The 21,219-nt window shown below is 45.4% G+C and overlaps 1 protein-coding gene across 1 annotated transcript in view; it reads left to right on the forward strand.

The window, feature by feature from the left end:
- Positions 1–21,219, forward strand: part of ANKFN1 (ankyrin repeat and fibronectin type III domain containing 1) — a 161,348-nt gene that overhangs the window by 55,511 nt on the left and 84,618 nt on the right. Inside the window, 1 exon segment of the mRNA XM_030206448.1 lies at positions 4,636–4,743. Within this exon segment, the coding sequence (XP_030062308.1) occupies positions 4,636–4,743 (108 nt within the window).

Raw genomic sequence — 21,219 nt, forward strand, 5'->3', positions numbered from 1 at the left:
GAGCCAACAGCCACACGGCTGCTCCCAGAACCCCAGCAGGGAAGAAGAATGTACCCCGGGGGGATGGGTGTCGTGCTGCACTCGGGGACAACGACGCTGCACCCGGGGAGGTTCACAGCGGCGATCTGCCCCGGGTGGCAGCCGACCAAGAAACACCACTGGTTCTTTTGCGCTGAAATACAGCCTGTGTCGGATCCAATGCATTAAAGGATTTTCAATTGTTCCAGTCCTGAGGGTTCTATTGGGCTTTCTTGTCTTGTCTTGGTTCAGATAATCAGCATTTCCTGCAGGTTAGTGTCTTCATCTGTCAAATTTTGCAATCTACAAATAAGCCGGGCAGCAAATTTTCTTGTGAAATCTTGCTACTGGGACTGATTTAAAAAAAAAAAAAAAAAAAAGATAACTACATTTCCAGTGTGCAAACATATTTTCACACACCACTTTTCACAAAAATCAAAATTAATTAGCTGTTTTGTATACTTTTGTATTGTGGCACCTCATTCATTATTAATGTAAATAGACTTGGAAAGGTACTGGACGACATCTCAAGCTATGTGATTACGAAGGAGAAATGTGCTAAAACTTTGGCAGAAGAGAACTACAATGTATGAAAATCACAGACATTTGTGGGGAGGGGTGTGTTTTTTTAGCACGTGAATCCCCGTTAAAGGAAGTTTCCATATTTTAGTACATAAATCCCGTAAACCAATTAATTAACTTCAGCCTGTATTGCATTTGATTGCAAGTCCAGTAATAAATGGAAATACATGATAAAGAAGGGGTTTTAAAATTTAGGTCAATATTCACGGGCTGATATTCAAAGCGATTTAAGTGGGCAGGAGATGCTTCCTGTCACCTTAATGGGCATATTCAGATTGCCCAAACTAAAAGTGAGCAGGTCGTGGGCGGTGCTGGGGGAGGCACCGGGGAGGAGCCCCAAGATATGTGGGTGTCGGCATTATTCAGTGCCAGCACCTGCATAGATAAGCAGCTTCATTTAGGACAGCTCAAGAGCTGTCTTAAATAAGGCCATTTAGCTATGTGAGTGCCAGCTCTGACTGTTTTTTTCTTTTTTTAAAGCCCCTGAGTCCCTCAAGACCCCCCACCAATGTCCCCTTTGGCCCCCTCCCCCTGAGCCTACCTGTATCCCTGGTGGTCCAGTGAGATCATTGGTGGCAGGAGTACATCCCCCTTGCTTCTGCCCTTTGCTGTGTTAAAATGGCTGCTGCAACCTCTTGCAGCAGCTTACGGTACTACACGAAGTACCGCAAGCTGCCACGAGAGGTCACAGCGTCATTTTATATCAGCACCACAAGGGGAAGGAGTGAAAGGGCTGCACTCCTGCCCCCAATGACCCCACTGGACCACCAGGGATACAGGTAGGCCTGGGGAGAAGGCATGTCCGCACAGCTGAGGGGATCTTCTGGGAGGGGGTCTTAATGTGGACTGGAAGGGGGGAGGGAAAGAGGGGTGTGGGTAGGGCTTGAGGGGGCTCAGGGGTTTTAAAAAAAGAAGAAAAAAAGTTATGCGGACTAGCCAGCCCGATATTCAGCCAGGGCCACTTAACTTTTATGCAGCCCTGGCTGAATATCGGCTGGAAGCCTCGCCCACTCTCGCTTCTATTTTGTTGTTTTTATCATATTTTTGTTTTTTTTTACATTTTAATTTTTTTATTATTATTTGTTTGTTTTTCGGAAGAAAAGGTCCCAAAATTGCCCCAGTGCCAGGACGAACTTTGTAATTCAAAAATCTTCGTATCAAAATGTAACTAATCAAGAGTTTTGAATTACATTTTGTAAATGGAGGTTTTTAGGTCTGTGATGAGCTGAGCCCAGTGTGTGGCCTTGATATACATTTATTGCAAAGTTCGTCCTGGCACTGGGGCAATTTTGAGACCTTTTCCTCCGAAACAAACAAATAATAACAAAAAAATAAAAAATAAAAAACACAAAAATATGATAAAAACAACAAAATAGAAGCATAAAGAAAAAAATATCAAAAAAGGACTAATTGAGTAAAAAAGTATCTGAGTCTTTCAATTACTCAAAGTGAATATTTGCAGTTTATTGTTGATATACATATTTGAAGATTCTGCAAAGGAGAGCGATATTGTTAGAGGTGATAAGTGCTCACCCAGTAATTTTTAGCTACAAGTCCTTGTCACATGTTAGCAAATCGGCCCCTTCAATGAATGGCATATCATAAAGATTTTCTTTTTAAACATGGCATTATTGCACCAATACCCATACAATGTAGCCATTCATAGAATCCCAGGCTCTTTAAATTGATATCCCTCATGTGATCAGACATTAATTAAAAAGGGGTGGCAGTCAAACCGGTGTCAAATCGCAGGCATTTGTATATATAAATGCACTATAATTACTAGCGCTATGCTTATTTATAATTGGAGACAGGCTGACTGCTCATCCCCTCTAGAAGTAACCTGACCTGGCTGAAATACAATTGCAAATTCCTTCACTCAGCAACAGTCTCTTCAAGAAAGTAATATTGCTGGGTGACTTAAAGTAGGAAGGTACCGTTAAATGATTTACTTATGCTAAGAAAGCAAAATCACACTTTTTTTTTTTTTATTTACCGTGGTCATGACTCATTAACCGTGGAGCCAATTTTTTTTCAGTAAAAATAAATCAACATTCTGAGCAACTTCAAAACAACTTGGCTCATGGTAGCCGTTAAAGGCCCCACACACCCAGTCTTTTTTGCTACTGTATATGCGTAGCGAAAGAACATGTCTCTCGCAAGGAAAATGTCTTCTGGAAATCGACTCGAGGCAGCCGCTTTCTGGCGCTCTGCTCTGTTTCTGCTGCAAAGACAGTGGCTGTAGTAATTTCTCTTGCCTCCTGGTAGCACTGCCGTAGAATAGAATAGCGCCTTGACCTAATTTCATCTTTACATTGCTGTTATCTGGTTGAAAGTAAGATTACAAAATTAAAAGGAAAGGTTCAAAGCCTGCCAAAGCTGTTCTTTAATAATCAAGGGTATGATTCATACTGTTTATGTGAATGACTTGCCTTGTATTTTGTGAAATGTATGTTGTACATCATCTGTTGAGTGTTTTATGTTTTATTATGTATGTGTCTTTGTACCACACCTAGAACTTTAGATTGTGTGAGTTCTACATTTTTAAATAAATAAATACATCGCGGCAGCATAAACTGGCCTCAATTTGATTTAAAGTATTTGTTAAACAACCAAAATTTTAGTTTTTTACAAAAGTAAATATCTTCTTACAAGAAGAAAGTTTTACAGGCAGGGTAGTATAAAAAGGAAACATTCTTTTGAATTAACTTGACAGAGTGACGATTGATAGGCAATAAAACTAAGCATAATGAATAAACAGGGCACATCCCGTAGAACATTTTGAAAACTAAGCATAAAATTTTAAATTCCATTCTTTGAAGCTACCAGAAGCCAAAGCAAAATTTTCAATAATAATGTAACACTGTCATGGTGAGATTTGTTCAGAATCATTCTTGTAGCGGTATTTTGTAATAACTGGATCCTGGTTAAAGAATGTTTTGAAAGACCTATATAGAAGGAATTGCAGTAATCAAGTTTAGAAAGAATTAAAACATGAGCAACCTTTTGCAGATTATCTAGTGACAAGTAAGATCGAATTTCAATAAATTGCCCCAGATTTCAAGACCCTTCTCCACACCCATTTGGAGGCTGAGGCACCGCTGGTTAACACCCCCTATTCTAGGTTAAGGGGGTCTTTTACAAAGCAGCGGTAAGCCCAACATGGATTTATCACTCTCTAAACTGGAAGTACCACCAGGCCACCACAGCAGCCCCTGCAGTGGTTCCCACCCCCCACCGCGTGCCATTTCCGGAACTACAAAAATATTTTTATTTTTGTTCCTCCGGTGTTTACCCAGTGGTAATCAAGCAGTGCTTCATGCTGCCAGTTACTGCCGGGTTAGCGTGGGAGCTCTTACCGCCACCTCAATGGGTGGCGATAAGTGCTCCCCCCCTCCAAAATAGCCATGCGGCAAGGGCTTCACTTGTTGCATGGCCATTTCTTAAAAAAAAAAATAACAGGCTTTTACCCCCTGCGATAAAAGAGGGCCTCAAGTGCAGTGTTGCCAGGGCTGCGGGTTTGCCGCCCAATTGGGCTCCTTTCCGCGACCCGCTGCGGCTTTTTCACGCCACATGCGGGTTGCGAGATTTTGGGCAGCTTTTTCTTGCCCCGCTGGTGTTTTTTTTGCCCACCGCAGGTTGGCTCAGTTTTCCTGCGGCCGCAGCCAGTGGAGGCGGGCTTAATGATGTCATTTGTATGCAAATGGCCTCATTAATATTTATTAATGATGTCACTCGTATGCAAATTGACTCATTAATATTTATTGGTGATGTCATTCATATGCCAATTGACTTTGTGCGGTTTGGGGCTGGTTTTGGGGCGTGAACAATTTTTTCCATCTGGCAACACTGCTCAAGTGTGTGTCAAAAACCCATGCTGATGCCAGCACACACACCCTTTTGCCACAGCTTAGTAAAATGACCCCTCAAAGCTTTGCATGTGTCCAGTAGCACTGTAAAATGATCAGTATGAAGATTATTATTATTAAGGAAAAATAGGGGCACTGAAGGGTTATATTTCTCCTTGTTCAATAGACTGGAAGGACTTTGATGGCAGAGAGCCTAGGCACAAGGGACAGATTGAAGCTCTGGAACGCCTACTCCAACAGGTCCGAGAAGCTCATCAGCGGTACAGCCACCGAGGTAAGGTGGGGAACCAACTGAAGACTTAAAACGGTGCTTGCACTGTTGGAAGACTCCTAACTGAGCCACGTAGTCTTGGTTCATCGGGAAAAGATCACGATAATGGCATACAAAATCTTTGGGTCTGATATTGTGTTTTTATATGGAACATTTTCAAATGCATGCAAGAAAATTAAAGTCAACATCTTTATTGCCTTTGTTTCACAAAGATTGTTAAGAGGGCCAGTACGCACTAAGGACCATTGAATAAAATGGATTAACAGCGCTAGTGTGCTCTGTCAGTGAATGACTCCCTTAATGATCTTTGTGCAAAAACGTCAGTAAAGATGTTTGATTTTAATTTTTTTGCATTCGTTTACTAATGGTCCATATAAAAGGATGCTTTGCCTGATGAAACAGGACTGTTGAAAAAAAAAGGTCATTGGGTGTTTCCAAACAGGAAGCGGATGTCTAAAATCTGAAAATTATTTACACAAGTCAACGTTAAAACAGAAAAGTACAATAACTTATGGAGTTAAGAGAGAAAAATCCGCCAAAAGAAGGAGAACTCAAGACACCCCACGGAAAACAACAATATAAAATAAAAGTGGGAGGATGACCAAGGATACCAAAGACTGAGAAGATGTAAAATAATAGAGAAGTTTATTGAAGTGTGCAGACTCGACACAACATTGTGTTTCGGCCGTTAGGCCTGCATCAGGAGTCTTATTTCCAAATAACTTCTGAATGAATGATGAGGGAAAATCTTCAGAAAAAGATAGTCTTTAAAAAGACTGTTGTAGGATAATCCGTGCTCGTTTGTCTCGTGGAGCTGTGCGCTTGCAGCGAAATGCTGGATTTGGCGAAGTTATTTGGAAATAAGACTCCTGATGCAGGCCTAACGGCCGAAACACAACGTTGTGTCGAGTCTCCATACTTCATACATCTTCTCAGTCTTTGGTATCCTTGGTCGTCCTCCCACTTTTATTTTATATTGTACATAACATAAGATCATAAAATATGAATTGCCATACTGGTTCGGAACAAAGATCCATGAAGCCCAGTATCTTGTTTCCAACAGTGGCCAAGCCAGGTCACAAGTAAAAGATCTGAAGAAGCAGCAAAATTCTATGCTATCAACCTCAGTGGCTTTCCCCAGGTCTAACTTAACAGTTTATAGACTTCTCCTCCAGGAACTTGTCCAAACCTTTTTCTAAACAAGGCTATACCAATTCCTTTTACCACATCCTCCAGCAATTCCGGAGCTTAACTACTTGTCGAGTGAAAAATATTTTCTCTTATTCATTTTAAAAGTATTACCATATAATTTCATGGAGTGTCCCCTAACCTTTGTACTTTTTGAAAGAGTAAACAATCAATTTGTGTTTACCTTTTCCACTCCTGTCAAGATTTTGTAGACCTCATCACATGCCCCCTCAGCTTAAGACCCTAACCTCTCCAGTCTTTCCTCATAGAAGAGTTTCCATTTTTATGCAGTTAGCGATATCCGGTTCGGTATTCGAAAGGACTTCACTATGTACTTTCCAAAGGAACCTCTTTGCTTTCACATTTCACAAGCTTCTAAAAATAAAGCAAACCAAATTAATAACTATGAAGATCCTCTTTAATGGACTCATGGTGCTGCTGTTCCACTAGTTGTAAGTCTGGTTTCGTCCTGAAGGTTGACCAGAGTCAGTAGTGATAATTTTTTTTTTTGTTACATTTGTACCCTGCGCAGGGCCGTGCCAACGCGGTAAGCGAGGTAAGCGTGGCAGGGGGGCGCCGTCCTCTGGGGGGCGCCCCGCCGCGCCATGCTTGCCTCGCCCTCCCACTCCCATGTCTCAACTGCCCGCCCTCTTCTCCCCCCAACAAAATCTCTTTTAAATTTACCTCGTCCGGCTGGCAGGGCAGCGAACGGCGCAGCATCAGTGAAGGAGGCGGCGCTCCCGACGTCTCTACTGGTCTTCCCTTCGCTCAATGTCCCGCCTTCTTCTGACGTCAAGGAAATGATGTCAGAAGAAGGCGGGACATTGAGCAAAGGGAAGACCAGTAGAGACGTCGGGAGCGCCGCCTCCTTCACTGATGCTGTGCCGTTCGCTGCCCTGCCAGCCGGATGGAGGTAAATTTAAAAGAGATTTTGTTGGGGGGAGAAGGGGGCGGGCAGTTGGGACATGGGAGCGGGAGGGCAGGGGAGCGAGGACAGTGATCATCTACACGGGGGGGGGGGCGGCACCCGATCCCCTGCGGGGGGGGGGGGCGGCACCTGATCCCTTGCAGGGGGGCACCACAGACCCTTGGCACGGCCCTGACCCTGCGCTTTCCCACTCATGGCAGGCTCAATGCGGCTTACATGGGGCAATGGAGGGTTAAGTGACTTGCTCAGAGTCACAAGGAGCTGCCTGTGCATGAAGTGGGAATCAAACTCAGTTCCTCAGGACCAAAGTCCACCACCCCAACCACTAGGCCACTCCTCCACTGTTGCTGCTATTGGAGATTCTACATGGAATGTTGCTATTCCACTAGCAACATTCCATGTAGAAGATGGCCCTTGCAGATCACCAATGTGGCCGCGCAGGCTTCTGCTTCTGTGAGACTGACGTCCTGCACGTACATGCAGGACATCAGACTCACAGAAACAGAAGCCTGCGCAGCCTTCTACATGGAATGTTGCTAGTGGAATAGCAACATTCCATGTAGAATCTCCAATAGTATCTATTTGATTTTGGTTACATTTGTACCCCACACTTTCCCACTCATGGCAGGCTCAATGCAGCTTACATGGAGGGTTAAGTGACTTGCCCATAGTCACAAGGAGCTGCCTGTGCCTGAAGTGGGAATCGAACTCAGTTCCTCAGGACCAAAGTCCACCATCCTAACCACTAGGCCACTCCTCCTTCTGGGGTTTCTTCAGATCCTTCAGTTTACAGCTACACTTCTGAATGCACGTTCTGCCCCAAAGCTGAACGATGTGGTACAGCTGTTTGCGTGCAAGCGTGCTGCCATAAAGATGTTAGAATGTTCTAGTCTTATGTTGTCACCATGGAAACCATTTATTCGCATCTGCTGCAGCAGGAGAGAACCAGAGATTGACAGATACCTTCAGGGGGAAAAACAAGAGTATTACAGTGTTTCTCTCTTGCCTTGATTCATGAACATTCCTGATTTTGTAAACTAGTTTCTAAGTTTTAATGGTTCACTTTTTCAGGTTTTTCTAATAGAGCAGGACTTCGGCTATATTTTGAAGTCTAGAAACGCCACATTTAGAAGCCTCCTTGACTCTTTTGTGAAGTCAAATTAAAAAAAAAAAAAAAGTCCCTGAATTTTAAAGAATTATAAAGTTTCTGTTTGTAGAAACAGGAACAAGCCTAGCTACAAGCTACAAGAGCTGTGAAGCCCAGGAAGGTAGCGGAGGCAAAACAAACAAAATAACCTCAGAATTTTAGCCTACTTTAAACAACTATAGAGAATCTTGAATGGTGGGGAAGGAATCTTAGTCACGTATCCGGTAGCAGAAGCGGAGCCAGGTTGACGGCGCAGGGGGAGCGAAAGCAGACTTCTGCCGGCGCACATTTTCAATGCAACACGTAGAGAAACAATTAGGCGCCGGCACCAGCAGAACTCCATTTCGGGGTGCGGCCGCTCCCCTGGTACCCCCCCCTAGCTTCACCACTGTCCGGTAGGTTCTGTGAAGAATAGGTTTACCAACTGGCTTCAGTTTTTCGGAACAGGTTGGTCCAGTCTTGGTTATACCTGTTAGCATGCATGGACCTAGATTTGGGCTTCTCTCGGGGACTGCAATAGAGAAAGCAGAACTAGAGGTCCCTGCTTGCCAGTGGGTAAAACCCAGATTGGATTAACCTGAAGAAAGGCGTAAGTTAGAACCCTAGTAGTCTACTAACAGGCAGGAGGAATGAGCAGACTTAAAAGTCTTGGGGACCCTTTTACTAAGCCGCGCAAGCGCCTAAGCACAGCCAACGCACGCCAAATTGGAGTTACTGCCCAGTTACCGCGTGACCCTTGTGGTAATTACAATTTTGGCGCATGTCCGCTACGCGCGTCTGAAAAATATTTTTTATTTTCTGGCGTGCGTAACGGATGCGCGCCAAGTGGCATCTGACGTGCGTAGGTCATTACCACACAGATTCTTTACCGCTAGGTCTAAGGCTGGCAGTAAGGTCTCAGACCCAAAATGGTCGCACGGCAATTTTGATTTTGCCGCACTTTCATTTTCGGCAAAAATTTTTAAAAAAAGGGATTTTTTTTACCTTTGCGCTGAAAAACGGTTTGGTGCGCGCCCAAAACCTGCGCCTACGCTACCGCAAGCCGTTTTTCAGCGCACCTTGTAAAAGGACCCCTTGCAGTCTTTATCTTGAGGATCGTGTTATATCCTATTGGCGCAATGTCTGGATTTGGAAATGTGAAGCAGTTGCTCCAACCCATTCTGCTAAATGAGAGAACAGTAATAAATATTGTCTGATTACTTATAGTAACACCAGAGCCTCTACCTCTCCATTCTTTCAATCTGGTCAGGTGAACAATTTCAGTCCTTTATCCAGTGGGGGTCCAGAATAAAGGCACCATCCCCCAGATTCTACATAAGTTGCCCAAAGTCGGATGCCCAACCCCCCTGTTTACTAAACTGTGCTAGTGGAATAGCAACACAGCCCGTTCACTTTGAATAGTCTGTGTTGGCATTGCCGCATGGCAGCAGCTAATGCAGCATAGTAAACAAGAGGGCAAATTTGGGCGTTGATCCCAGATGCATCACATAAACTAATTAGTCAATTAGACACTAATAATTATTGGAGTAGATTGGCATATAATTGGCAGTAATTAGGAGTTTTGCATGCTTATGCTCTGACCCAATTCTAACATGCACACCTAAATTTTAAAGAAGGCATGGCCAAGGGAGGGGCATGGGTGGGTCAAGAGTGTTCACAGAAATTAGGAGCAATGTTATAGTAACGTACATAGTAGATGACGGCAGAAAAAGACCTGCACGGTCGATCCAATCTGCCCAACAAGATAAACTCATATGTGCTACTTTTTGTGTATACCTGACCTTGATTTGCATCTGCCATTTTCAGGGCACAGACCGTAGAAGTCTGCCCAGCACTAGCCTCGCCTCCCAACCACCAGCCCCGCCTCCTACCACCGGCTCTGCCACCCAATCTACTTGGATTTACATGCCCAATGGCCATCAGTTGGGCAACTGGATTTACACCAGGTTTCAGCAAGCATATGTCCTCCTGCCCAAAGTTGGAGACAAGAATTCATGCTAAACATTGTTTTATAAAGGTTGCTTAGCGCTAACCAGGGGCGTAGCCAGACTTCGGGGGGAGGGGGATCCAGACCCCAAGGTGAAGGGGCACATTTTAGCCCCCACCGGCACCACCGACCCCCCCCCCTCCGCCATTTTTTATTTCCCCGCCGCCAAAACCACTGCCGACCCCCCCTGCCATTTTTTACCTCCCCGCCGCCACCACGACTGCCGACCCTCCCTGCCATTTTTTACCTCCCCGCCGCCACCACCACCTTTGACCCCCCCCGTGCCAACCATTTCGACCCCCTCTTCCCACCGCCGCCAACCCTCTCCCGCCGCCGGGTACCTTTGCTGGTGCGGGTCCCCAACCCCCGCCAGCTGAAGTCCTCTTTTTTGGTGCGGCCACATTGCTGATCTGCAAGGGCAGGTTTCTGTTTCTGTGAGTCTGACGTCCTGCACGTCCCGCCAGCAAAAGTGCCCGATGACGGCAGCGGGGGAGGGTTGGCAGTGGGAGGGGGGTCGAAGGGGTTGGCAGCAGGGGGGGGGGGGCCAGGGCCAAATCTAAGGCAGCCCACACCCCTGTGGTCCCACTTAGCTATACCCCTGGCGCTAACTGACCTCTCCCTATGCTTGGAATAAACTTCCTGAGCCCATACGCCAAGCCCCCTCCCTGCCCATCTTCAAATCCTTGTTCAAAGCCCACCTCTTCAATGTCGCCTTCGGCACCTAACCATTATACCTCTATTCAGGAAATATAGTCTGCCCCAATTTGATAGTCTGCACATTTTGTCCATTAGATTATAAGCTCCTTTGAGAAGGGACTGTCCTTCTTTGTTAAACTGTACAGCGCTGCGTAACCCTAGTAGCGCTTTAGAAATGTTAAGTAGTAGTAGTAGTTATAGAATTGGTGCTTAGCGCAGATCTTAATGGCACCTAAGTTTGGGTATCATTTACTGAATCTGACCCTATGGGACTACCAACCCATCCCAGAGAGAAGAAGGAGCCTATCTGCTTCACCTCCCTCAGGCTGAGCATTTGAGCACATCCGGAAGCCATTTTCACAAAATAGAAGCCAAATTTTCCAAACAACTAAGAATGCTCAACGTAGGCCAAATTGCCTGCCCCTGACCATGGCAGAGGGGTTTGCTCAGTATGGGGAGTACTTATGGACTCGCTATAGCCACATAGCTGGCATCTAGGCTCATTTCTAATATTTTATTTGCAGTCTGTAGCACTAAATCGAAAGACTTATCTAGGAACTCAGAATGGAAAATGGTGACCAGAAGGTGGTGGTAGAGAGCATTGGTCTACTTCTTGCCTTTCAAATACGTAGCACTAGTAACGTCCCTCTTCCCCCCCCCCCCCCCCCCCCAATTAGACTGAAATGTGTGAGTAGACTCAGGTTGGAAATCTTGACCTCCCAAATAGGAGCAGGCAGCCTGGCCTGTGGCTGCCAGGGGGAAGTTATCAATGTGGGTTACCGAAAACAGGCTATTTTACCACAAGTGATGCTATTTTAGCTGTGCAAAAATAACCCAATTACTGTCTTAACAGTAGTCCACATTGATAACTTTCCCCCCTTAAAAGCAATTCTATAAATGGATGCCCGGAGTTACGCGAGCCTTGTGCATGTTAATGCACAGAGTGGAGGCACCTACACCCAAGTTCAGTATATGCTATTCTATAAGGTCATCCACTGCTCCCAGTATCAATATTATATTTAAAGGAGGGGGTTCTTCATAGACAATCTTTTATACCCAACTCCAAGTATTTCTGAACAATATTCTTACATAGATTTCAAAAGGATTTGAGTAATGGATCTGTCAGATAAACATGTCACCACCATTCAGGCTATATATATGAGCCAGGCATTTTTTTCGTATAGTGGGCATGTATTCCTCATTGACCCATACGTTTTAATATTTAAACTTTCACCCATCATTTTAAATCTTAAACGTTCTATCTTGTAAAAAATATAGTTAGCTTATGTGAATCTTTCGTTCTTTTTTTCTTTTTTGTTTATCTCTTATATAAATTAAATTCAGAGACATTCATTAATCTATAAGGTAGCACATAAGTAATTTAGCACATAACTTTGGGTGGAGCATGGGAAGGAAATGGGCGTGTATCCAATTTACATGCGTAACTTACAGAATACTATCAGTTACATGCATACATGCAATGCTTAGGCACATCCATTTATGCCTGCTGTTGACCTGTCGTAAACGATCACTCCTAAAGTTAGGTACGCCAATGTTGACTTATGCTAGTACTCTGTAAAAGCATCTTGGTGCACAGGTGCCATTATAGAATTGGTGCTCAGCACATGGCATCAGCACGCCTAAGTGGCGGTGTACAGTTATAGAACTGATCTTAACGTAATAGTGGCCTAGTGGTTAGACCACCGGTCTTGTAATCCAGAGGTGGCCGGTTCAAGTCCCACTGCTGCTCCTTGTGATCTTGGGCAAGTCACTTAACCCTCCATTGCCTCAGGTGCAAACTTAGATTGCGAGCCCTCCTGGGACAGAGAAATATCCAGTGTACCTGAATGTAACTCACCTTCAGCTACTACTGAAAAAGGTGTGAGCAAAGTCCAAAATAAATAAAATCGGGAGATGGACATCCTTCTCTCAGGGTCGCCCAAATCGGCATAATCAAAAGCCAATTTTGGGCGTCCTCAACTGCTTTTTGTCACGGGGATGACCAAAGTTCCCGGGGATGTGTCGGAAGCATAGCGAAGGCGGGACTGGGGCCTGCTTAACACATGGGCGTCCTCGGCCGATAATTGAAAAAAGAAGGGCGTCCCTGACGAGCACTTGGCCAACTTTATTTGGTCCATTTTTTCTTGCGAGCAAGCCTCGAAAAGGTGCCCAAACTGACCAGATGACCAGCAGAGGGAATCGGGGATGACCTCTCCTCACACCCTCAGTGGTCATTAACTTCCTTCCACCCTAAAACAAAAACGTTAAAAATGTTTTTGCCAGCCTCAAATGTCATACCCAGCTCCATGACAGCAGTATGCAAGTCCCAGGAGCAGTTTTAAAGGGTGCAGTGCACTTCAGGCAGGTGGACCCAGGCCCATCACCTCCTACCTGTTACACTTGTGGTGGTAAATGAGAGCCCTCCAAAACCCACCTGAAACCCACTGTACCCACATGTAGGAGCCCCCCTTCACCCCTTAGGGCTATGGTATGTGGTGTACAGTTGTGGGGAGTGGGTTTTGGGGGGGGGGGCTTGGAGGGCTCAGTACACAAGGTAAGGGAGCTATGTACCTGGGAGCAATTTGTGAAGTCCACTGCAGTGCCCCCTAGGGTGCCCGGTTGGTGTCCTGGCATGTGAGGGGGACCAGTGTGCTACGAATGCTGGTTCCTCCCACGACCAAAGGGCTTGGATTTGGTCGTTTTTGAGATGGGCGTCCTCGGTTTCCATTATGGCCGAAAACCGAGGATGACCATCTCTAAGGTCGGCCTAAATGTTGAGATCTGGGCGTCTCCGACCATATTATCGAAATGAAAGATGGACGCCCATCTTGTTTCGATAATACGGGTTTCCCTGCCCCTTCGCGGGGGCCATCCTGCGTGGACTCCCTCATGAAAACTTGGGCGCCCCGTTCAATTATGCCCCTCCACGTGTCCACCCACTTCTTATCTAGGCCAACCCAAAATCTGTTTTCTGGCTACGCCCCTGGGCTAGACACATCTGGATGGGCCGGAGTGGGCTTTGATGACAACTCCAGTAGATGGCTAATAAGACCAGCGCTGGGCAGACTTCTACAGTCTGTGTCCTGAAAATAGCAAGGACAGATCAAGAATAAGTGTGCATATCTTATATCGCATCGTACCATACCTTGTTGGTCAGACTGCATAGACCATGTCATCGTCTACTATGTTACTGTATAATTCTTGCAGAGCAGAGCTTGCTGTATCTTGCTCTCTTTGCTACTTTTCTTCAAAACCTAAATTACTGGCCACTCTTTTGTAAAAAAAAATATCCTGAAGCACTGGATGCCTGAGTGCAACTCTGTATATTGAAGTACCTCATTTATCCTGCTCGTTTATTTACATTGCCTTTGGATTATCTTCTTGTTTTCTGTGTATATCTTTAGCCTCTACTTCAAAGTAAGCTGCAACAAGTTAAATAGAAATAAACACATGGACAAGAAGGTAATTGCATACACAGTGCATAGCAATTGTTTTATTCATTCTAGACAAATCACCTACTCGTATATATACACTGACCAGACTTTTCCGGTATAGAATGACATTTTATTTAGATTTATAGCAAGACGCAGTAAATTAATAACTGAACCTTCATCAGTTATTGATTGAAGCCAAACCATTGTGCAAGGCAATGTTCAGACAGTCGGTATGATTGCAAGGTACACCAGCGCTTTTAACAGACCTCCTCTATGCTAATTTTCAAAGAAACTCTACACTGGTGAGATTCTTTTCAAGATTAAGCATAAATCGGAAAATTCTATATATGGAACCTTATGTTTGGCATCACTTCCATGACGAGTTTTCGGCATGGAAAAGCGCTCTAATGGATGCAAGCAGCTGAAGCAGGGCATAAATGGCAGATCCACCTGAAAATTACTGAATAGCGCCTAAGTGTATCCATGTGAATCTGGAATGGGGTGTAATGATGGGAGGGGCATGGATGGGTCGGGGTGAAAATGCTCACAGTGTTATAGAATAGTGTAGGATCCACACCCAACCTGCGTGCTGGGATTTGTACCTGGTTTCAGTTGGTGTAATTCCTCGCATCACAAATTGAACACGGATCCTGACCCTACACGCTATTCTATAAAGGACACCCATCCTGGAACACAAATTATAGAATACCAGTCCGTGCTGATTTTATTTTTTATGCTGAATTTTGAGCACCATTTACTGAATTCAGTCTTAACCACTAACTGGCAATATTCAGCAGGAGATAACTGGCTATCTCCCTCTGAATATTGCCAGATAGCTGGTTAAGTGCCACTTAATCAGCCAGGAGCTGTTCCTGGCCAGTTAAATGGTTTTTAATATCAGGCGTAAGGCATGCATGATATGTGCTGGCATGCCATAAAAGCACATAGAGGTGTATTTTCAAAACACTTAGACTTACAAAGTTACATAGAGGGGCATAATCGAAAGGGATGTCCAAGTTTTGATGAGGACATCCTCGTAAAATGTCCCCATCCAGGGGAGGGGAAACCCATATTTTCGAAACAAGATGGATGTCCATCTTTCATTTTGATAATACGGTCAGGGATGCCCAAATCCTGAAATTTGGTCATCCTTAGAGATGGTCATCCCTAGACTTGGTCGTTTCTGATTTTCGACGATAATGGAAACCAAGGACGTCCAACTCAGAAACGACCAAATGCAAGCCATTTGGTCGTGGGAGGAGCCAGCATTTGTTGTGCACTGGTCCCCCTCACATGCCAGGACACCAACCTGGCACCCTAGGGGGCACTGCAGTGGACTTTACAAATTGATCCCAGGTGCATAGCTCCCTTACCTTGGGTGCTGAGCCCCCCAAACCTACTACCCACAACTGTACAACACTAACATAGCCCTTAAAGGGAAACGGGGGGGGGGGGCACCTACATGTGGGTACAGTGGGTTTCAGGTGGGTTTTGGAGGGCTCCCATTTACAACCACAAGTGTAACAGGTGGGGGGGATGGGCCTGGGTCTGCCTGCCTGAAGTGCACTGCAGTACCCACTAAAAACTGCTCCAGGGACCTGCATACTGCTGTCATGGAGCTGGGTATGACATTTGAGGCTGGCAAAAAAATGTTTATTAATTTTTTTGGGGTGGGAGGGGGTTGGTGACCACTGAGGGAGTAAGGGGAGGTGATCCCCGATTCTGTCCGGTGGTCATCTGGTCAGGTCGGGCACCTTTTTGAGACTTGGTCATGAACAAAAAGGGACCAAGTAAAGTCGGCCAAATGCTCGTCAGGGCCGGCCTTCTTTTTTCCATTATTGGCCGAGGCCGGCCATCTCTTAACCACGCCCCCGTCCCGCATTGGGTACACTGCCGACACGCCCCCTTGAACTTTGGCCATCCCTGCGACGGAAAGCAGTTGAAGCCGGCCAAAATCGGCTTTTGATTATACCGATTTGGCCGGCCTTAGGAGAAGAACGGCCATCTCCCGATTTGTGTCGGAAGATGGCCACCCTTCTCATTCGAAAATAAGCAGGCTGGTCATTTTGGGCGATAATGGAAACTGAAACCGGCCATCTCAAACCCAGCCAAATCCAAGGCATTTGGTCATGGGAGGAGCCAGCATTTGTAGTGCACTGGCCCCCCTGACATGCCAGGACACCAACCGGGCACCCTAGGGGGCACTTCTAAAAAAAAAAAAAATAAATAAAAATAGCTCCCAGGTGCATAGCTCCCTTCCCTTGGGTGCTGAGCCCCCCAAATTCCCCCCAAAACCCACTGCCCACAACTCTACTCCACTACCATAGCCCTAAGGGGTGCAGGGGGGCACCTACATGTGGGCACAGTGGGTTTTGGGGGATTTGGAGTTCTCAACACATACCACCACAAGTGTAACAGGTAGGGGGGATGGGCCTGGGTCCACCTGCCTGAAGTGCACTGCACCCACTAAAAACTGTTCCAGGGACTTGCATACTGCTGTCATGGAGCTGGGTATGACATTTGAGGCTGGCATAAAGGCTGGCAAAAAATGTTGTAAAGCTTTTTTTTTAGGGTGGGAGGGGGCTGGTAACCACTGGGGGAATAAGGGGAGGTCATCCCCGATTCCGTGCGGTGGTCAGCTGAGGTACCTTTTTGAGGCTTGGTCGTGAATAAAAAGGGACCAAGTGAAACCGGCGAAATGCTCATCATCGCCAGTTTTATTTTTTCCATTATTGGGCGAAGCCGGCCATCTCTTAAACACGCCCATGTCCCGCCTTCAGTACACTGCCGGCACGCCCCCCTTGAACTTTCGCCTGCTCCGCGACAGGAAACCGGCGAGGGTGTCAAAAAATTGGCTTTCGATTAGACCGATTTGGCCGGGTTCAGGAGATCGCCGGCCATCTCCCGCTTTATGTCGGAAGATGGCCAGCGATCACTTTCGAAAATGAGCTGGAAGACCCAAAATGGACGCGTGGCAATTTTCATTTTGCTGCACGTCCATTTTGGCAAAAATGTTTAAAAAGGTATTTTTTTTGCAGGTGCGCTGAAAAATGATGCTGCGTGCACCCAAAACACGTGTCTACACTACCGCAGGCCATTTTTCAGTGCACCTTTGTAAAAGGGCCCAAAGTTTATCTTTGACTGTGCACCTCAACCTGTGTGGAAATATTGCTTTAAACTTGGGCAAATGCCTTTGCATAGATTATAAATTGTGGCTTGGCTAAATGATTTTTGCAGAGGCTGGTGAGACTGTGAAGGACCAGCCTGTGTATAAATAGCAAGATAAGTCCCTTTTCTCAGCATTTCTCTCAACACTGAGCTGAAGTGAATTCAAGTAGTTACCATAGTTACGTGAGACTTTTGGCAGCTGTTTGGTGAAACAGACTCAGGTAAGCCATGGTGCTCGGCCAGGGGCCTTCAGCAAACCCAGAAAATATATAAATCATGAGAGTGCAGAAGAAATCCATTGACTTTTCATTAGTGAGTTTTCTGAACTGGAAATAATGGGAAAGTTGTCTCTCAAATCACATGGATTGTTTTAATCCACTATCCTGCTCATTTTCGAAAGAGAAGGGTGCCCATCTTCCGACACAAATCGGGAGATGGGCACCTTTCTCTCAGGTGCGGCCAAATTGACATAATCGAAAGCCGATTTTGGCCGCCCTCAACTGCAGTCCGTCGCAGGAGCAGCGAAAGTTTACGGGGGCGTGTCGGAAGCGTAGCGAAGGTGGGACGGGGGCGTGGTTAGCACATGGGCGTCCTCGGCCAATAATGGAAAAAAGAAGTGCGGCCCTGACGAGCATTTGGCCGACTTTACTTGGTCCAATTTTTAATCTGCCCAAAATGCTTGTGCTATTGAAGCCTTTCCATATTTTTAAATGATTCCAAATAAACACCTCACAAACAGCTAGAGTTACTGATATGCACTATTACATTAGCAAGTTATAATGCCATTAACACATTCTGCACATTAATGGAATTAAATCACAGTACTGCACTCACGCACATTAGTAATTCTAACTGTAAATTTTCTCTTCCATGGAAACTGATTTCTCTATCATATAAAAAATGTTTCCATATGTGTTACTTATGTGTTTATCTTTATTAAAATGTGTAAACATTTATTTTTTTATTTTTAATTTTCTGAAAAAAAGGGAGGAAAAAACCTAAGAGAAAAGCATGAATATTAGTGATTACATTAATGCAAACAAGTTGCATCTGCTGTAAAATGTTTCTCTAACACAGGTTAGAAAAAACTCCTCCACATTCAATGAAATTTAAAGAATTATCACCTGTCTTATAAAGAGTCAGAGTTGTGCAGAATTCCAGCATTTTAAGTCCAAATTCTAGCATATGAAGACTTTTGAGTCATCAACACAAAGAAAAAATGCTGATATAAAAAAAAATAATAATTCAGTAAATCTGACGTTGGCCACCATTTTGCTATGAGCTGCATCAGGGATCCAGGAGAGCAGATTCCGCACCCAGGGGCCCTTTTACAAAGTGTCAGTAGGGCTACTGCACCTGTAGCTCATGCCAAATCAATATTACCACCCAGTTGGCGCACCCACCTGGCAGTAATGCCAAAGTTGGTGCGCACTGTTTCCCACAGAGCAAAAGATTTTTCTATTTTCTACCATGGATGGTGTTCCTGGCGGTAATTGGCAGCATGGCCACACTGGCGCGAGCTGCATGAGTGCCACATGTGTAGATCGAGAGCCTTTACTGCTAGGTCAGTGGGTAGCAGTAAGGGCTCAGGCAGTAAATAGCCACATCCTGCTTTTAAATCTAGCGCATGGGCATTTACTGCCCTCATTGAAAAAAAACCTTCTTTTCCAGCCACAGTGAAAAAATGGCCCAGTGCCCACACTACTGCAGGCCACGTTTTACTGTGGCTTAGTAAAAGGACCCCTTAATTTGTGGCTGTCATGCTTATGTTCTTTTAACTGAGAAGTTTGCTGTTAAGCCTTCCTCGGTGTTCCTTGCTCACCTGCCACCTGGGGTGGATCGCTGCTGCACACCCCCCCGGGTGCAGCATGCCCCCCCAGTGCAACGTACGCGTGCACCCTCCGGTGCATCATCTCCCCCCGGCGCATCAACTCCAACCTCCCCCCCCCCCCCCCAACCAGATGCATTGCTCTTACCTCCTGGGGTGATGGAAGCCATAGGAGCCAATGTTTCAAAATTATTGGGGGTGCTAAGCCCAATGAAATTAACCCCTCCCTGGACACATACAAGGAATTTTCTCAATATTGGGGGTGCTCAAGCACCCACAGCACCCACAGAGTCGGCTCCAATGATGGAAGCAGCCACAGGGCTGTCGGCTCTGCCGGTTCCCTGCCCCAAAATAGGAAGTAACATCAAAAGGAGCAGGGAACCAGCAGAGCCAACAGCTATGTGGCTGCTCCCTGCACTCCCCTGCAGTGTGCACCCAGGGTAGACTGCCCCACCCGATATTCAGTCAAACTCGGTACACTGCTGATAAATCTAGTATTCTGCAAAGAAGCCTCCTCCCCCCCCCTAGTATATCTTCCGTGTCAAACTATCATATCATCTTTTCTTTCCACTTGCCTCTGCATACTGAAAGTACCATTCCATCTCTTCCCTCTTCCCTGAAGTTTTTATGATTGTACTGAAATTAATTATCAGTTTCAAGCCCCCTGATATTCAAAACCATTTAACAGGCCAGGAACGGCACTTGGCCGGTTAAATGTCACTTCACCGGCTATCCGATGATATTCAGCGGGGGATAGCTAGTTATCCCCTGTTGAATATTCCCAGTTAGCGCCAAGGAGATAACTGGCTATCTTGCGCAATGTAGCCGGCCATCACTGAATATTTCATTTGTATCTGCTATTGTAAGTGGCCACAATGGACACAACAAACTCCCTCCGCTCTACGAGTCCCTAATGTGACTGTTCCACACGAACCTTATCCTACCATAACATCACTTTGTATTTGTTCATACCGGAGTCGGCGAACGCCTCTCCGATACTATGTAAGCCACATTGAGCCTGCAAATAGGTGGGAAAATGTGGTAGACAAATGTAACAAAATAAATAAAATAGCTGGTATATCTTTATCTGGTTTAAAGATAAACAGCTATCTTTGAATATCGAAGTAGCCGGTTAACTTTAAACCAGCTAAAAATAAACTGGATATTCAGTGCCGATCACTGGAAACAGCCCGGCATCAAATATCCAGGCTGACCGTCGACCATAGGAGTTAGCCAGGCTCCGTCCTATGGTCTGAATATCGGTACCATGATATTTTAATATTATCTGCACCATTGCACACACGAAAACTGTGTTTTATTGGAATTTTTCAGAGGAGAAAGAAAGTATGGTAACATAAATCTGTACCCTTTGAACAGATTCAATTTTGAGCTGCCTCTTTTGCAGTTTTCTTTTTTAAATGCTGGTCTTCCTATTGAGACACTCTCGGTGCTGGGCACTTTACCCTATTTGGACATTTTAGACATCTTAACCTATGATACAATTAAAGTATGTCTGTGAGTATTGTATCTGAAGAGCTCTTTGCATTGATCTTTCAATGCCATGGGCACTGTATAAACTTTTGATATCCTATATAATAAAACGCACCTCCAACATTCTGAAGCCGAGAAAGTGAAGCCTTCAAGCCTTCCTACAACGTTCCGGAACTACGTGTCGTCAATTGAGGAGATGGAGCCTTACAGAGCACACACATGCTTCAAGGCTTGAAGGCTTCTCTCTCTCTCTCTCTCTCACACACACACACTCACTCACTCTCTCTCTCTCTCTCACACACACGCACACACACTGTCTCTCTCTCACTCATTCTCTCTAATATACACACTCCACCTCTCACCCACACACTCTCTCTCAAACATACACACTTCACCTCTCACCCACACACTCTCTCTCTCAAACATACACACTCCGAGGAAAGGGGGGCATGGAACTCGGAGGAGAGGGAAGGAGGGGGTCATGGAACTCGGAGCCCCACACACACACTCTCTCTCACACACACTCTGTCTCTCACACACTCTCTCTCTCACACACTCTCTCTCTCTCTGACACAAACACACACACACTCTGTCTGTCTCTCACTCATTCTC

The sequence above is a fragment of the Microcaecilia unicolor genome, chromosome 6, assembly GCF_901765095.1.
Source record: "Microcaecilia unicolor chromosome 6, aMicUni1.1, whole genome shotgun sequence".
Lineage (NCBI taxonomy): Eukaryota > Metazoa > Chordata > Amphibia > Gymnophiona > Siphonopidae > Microcaecilia > Microcaecilia unicolor.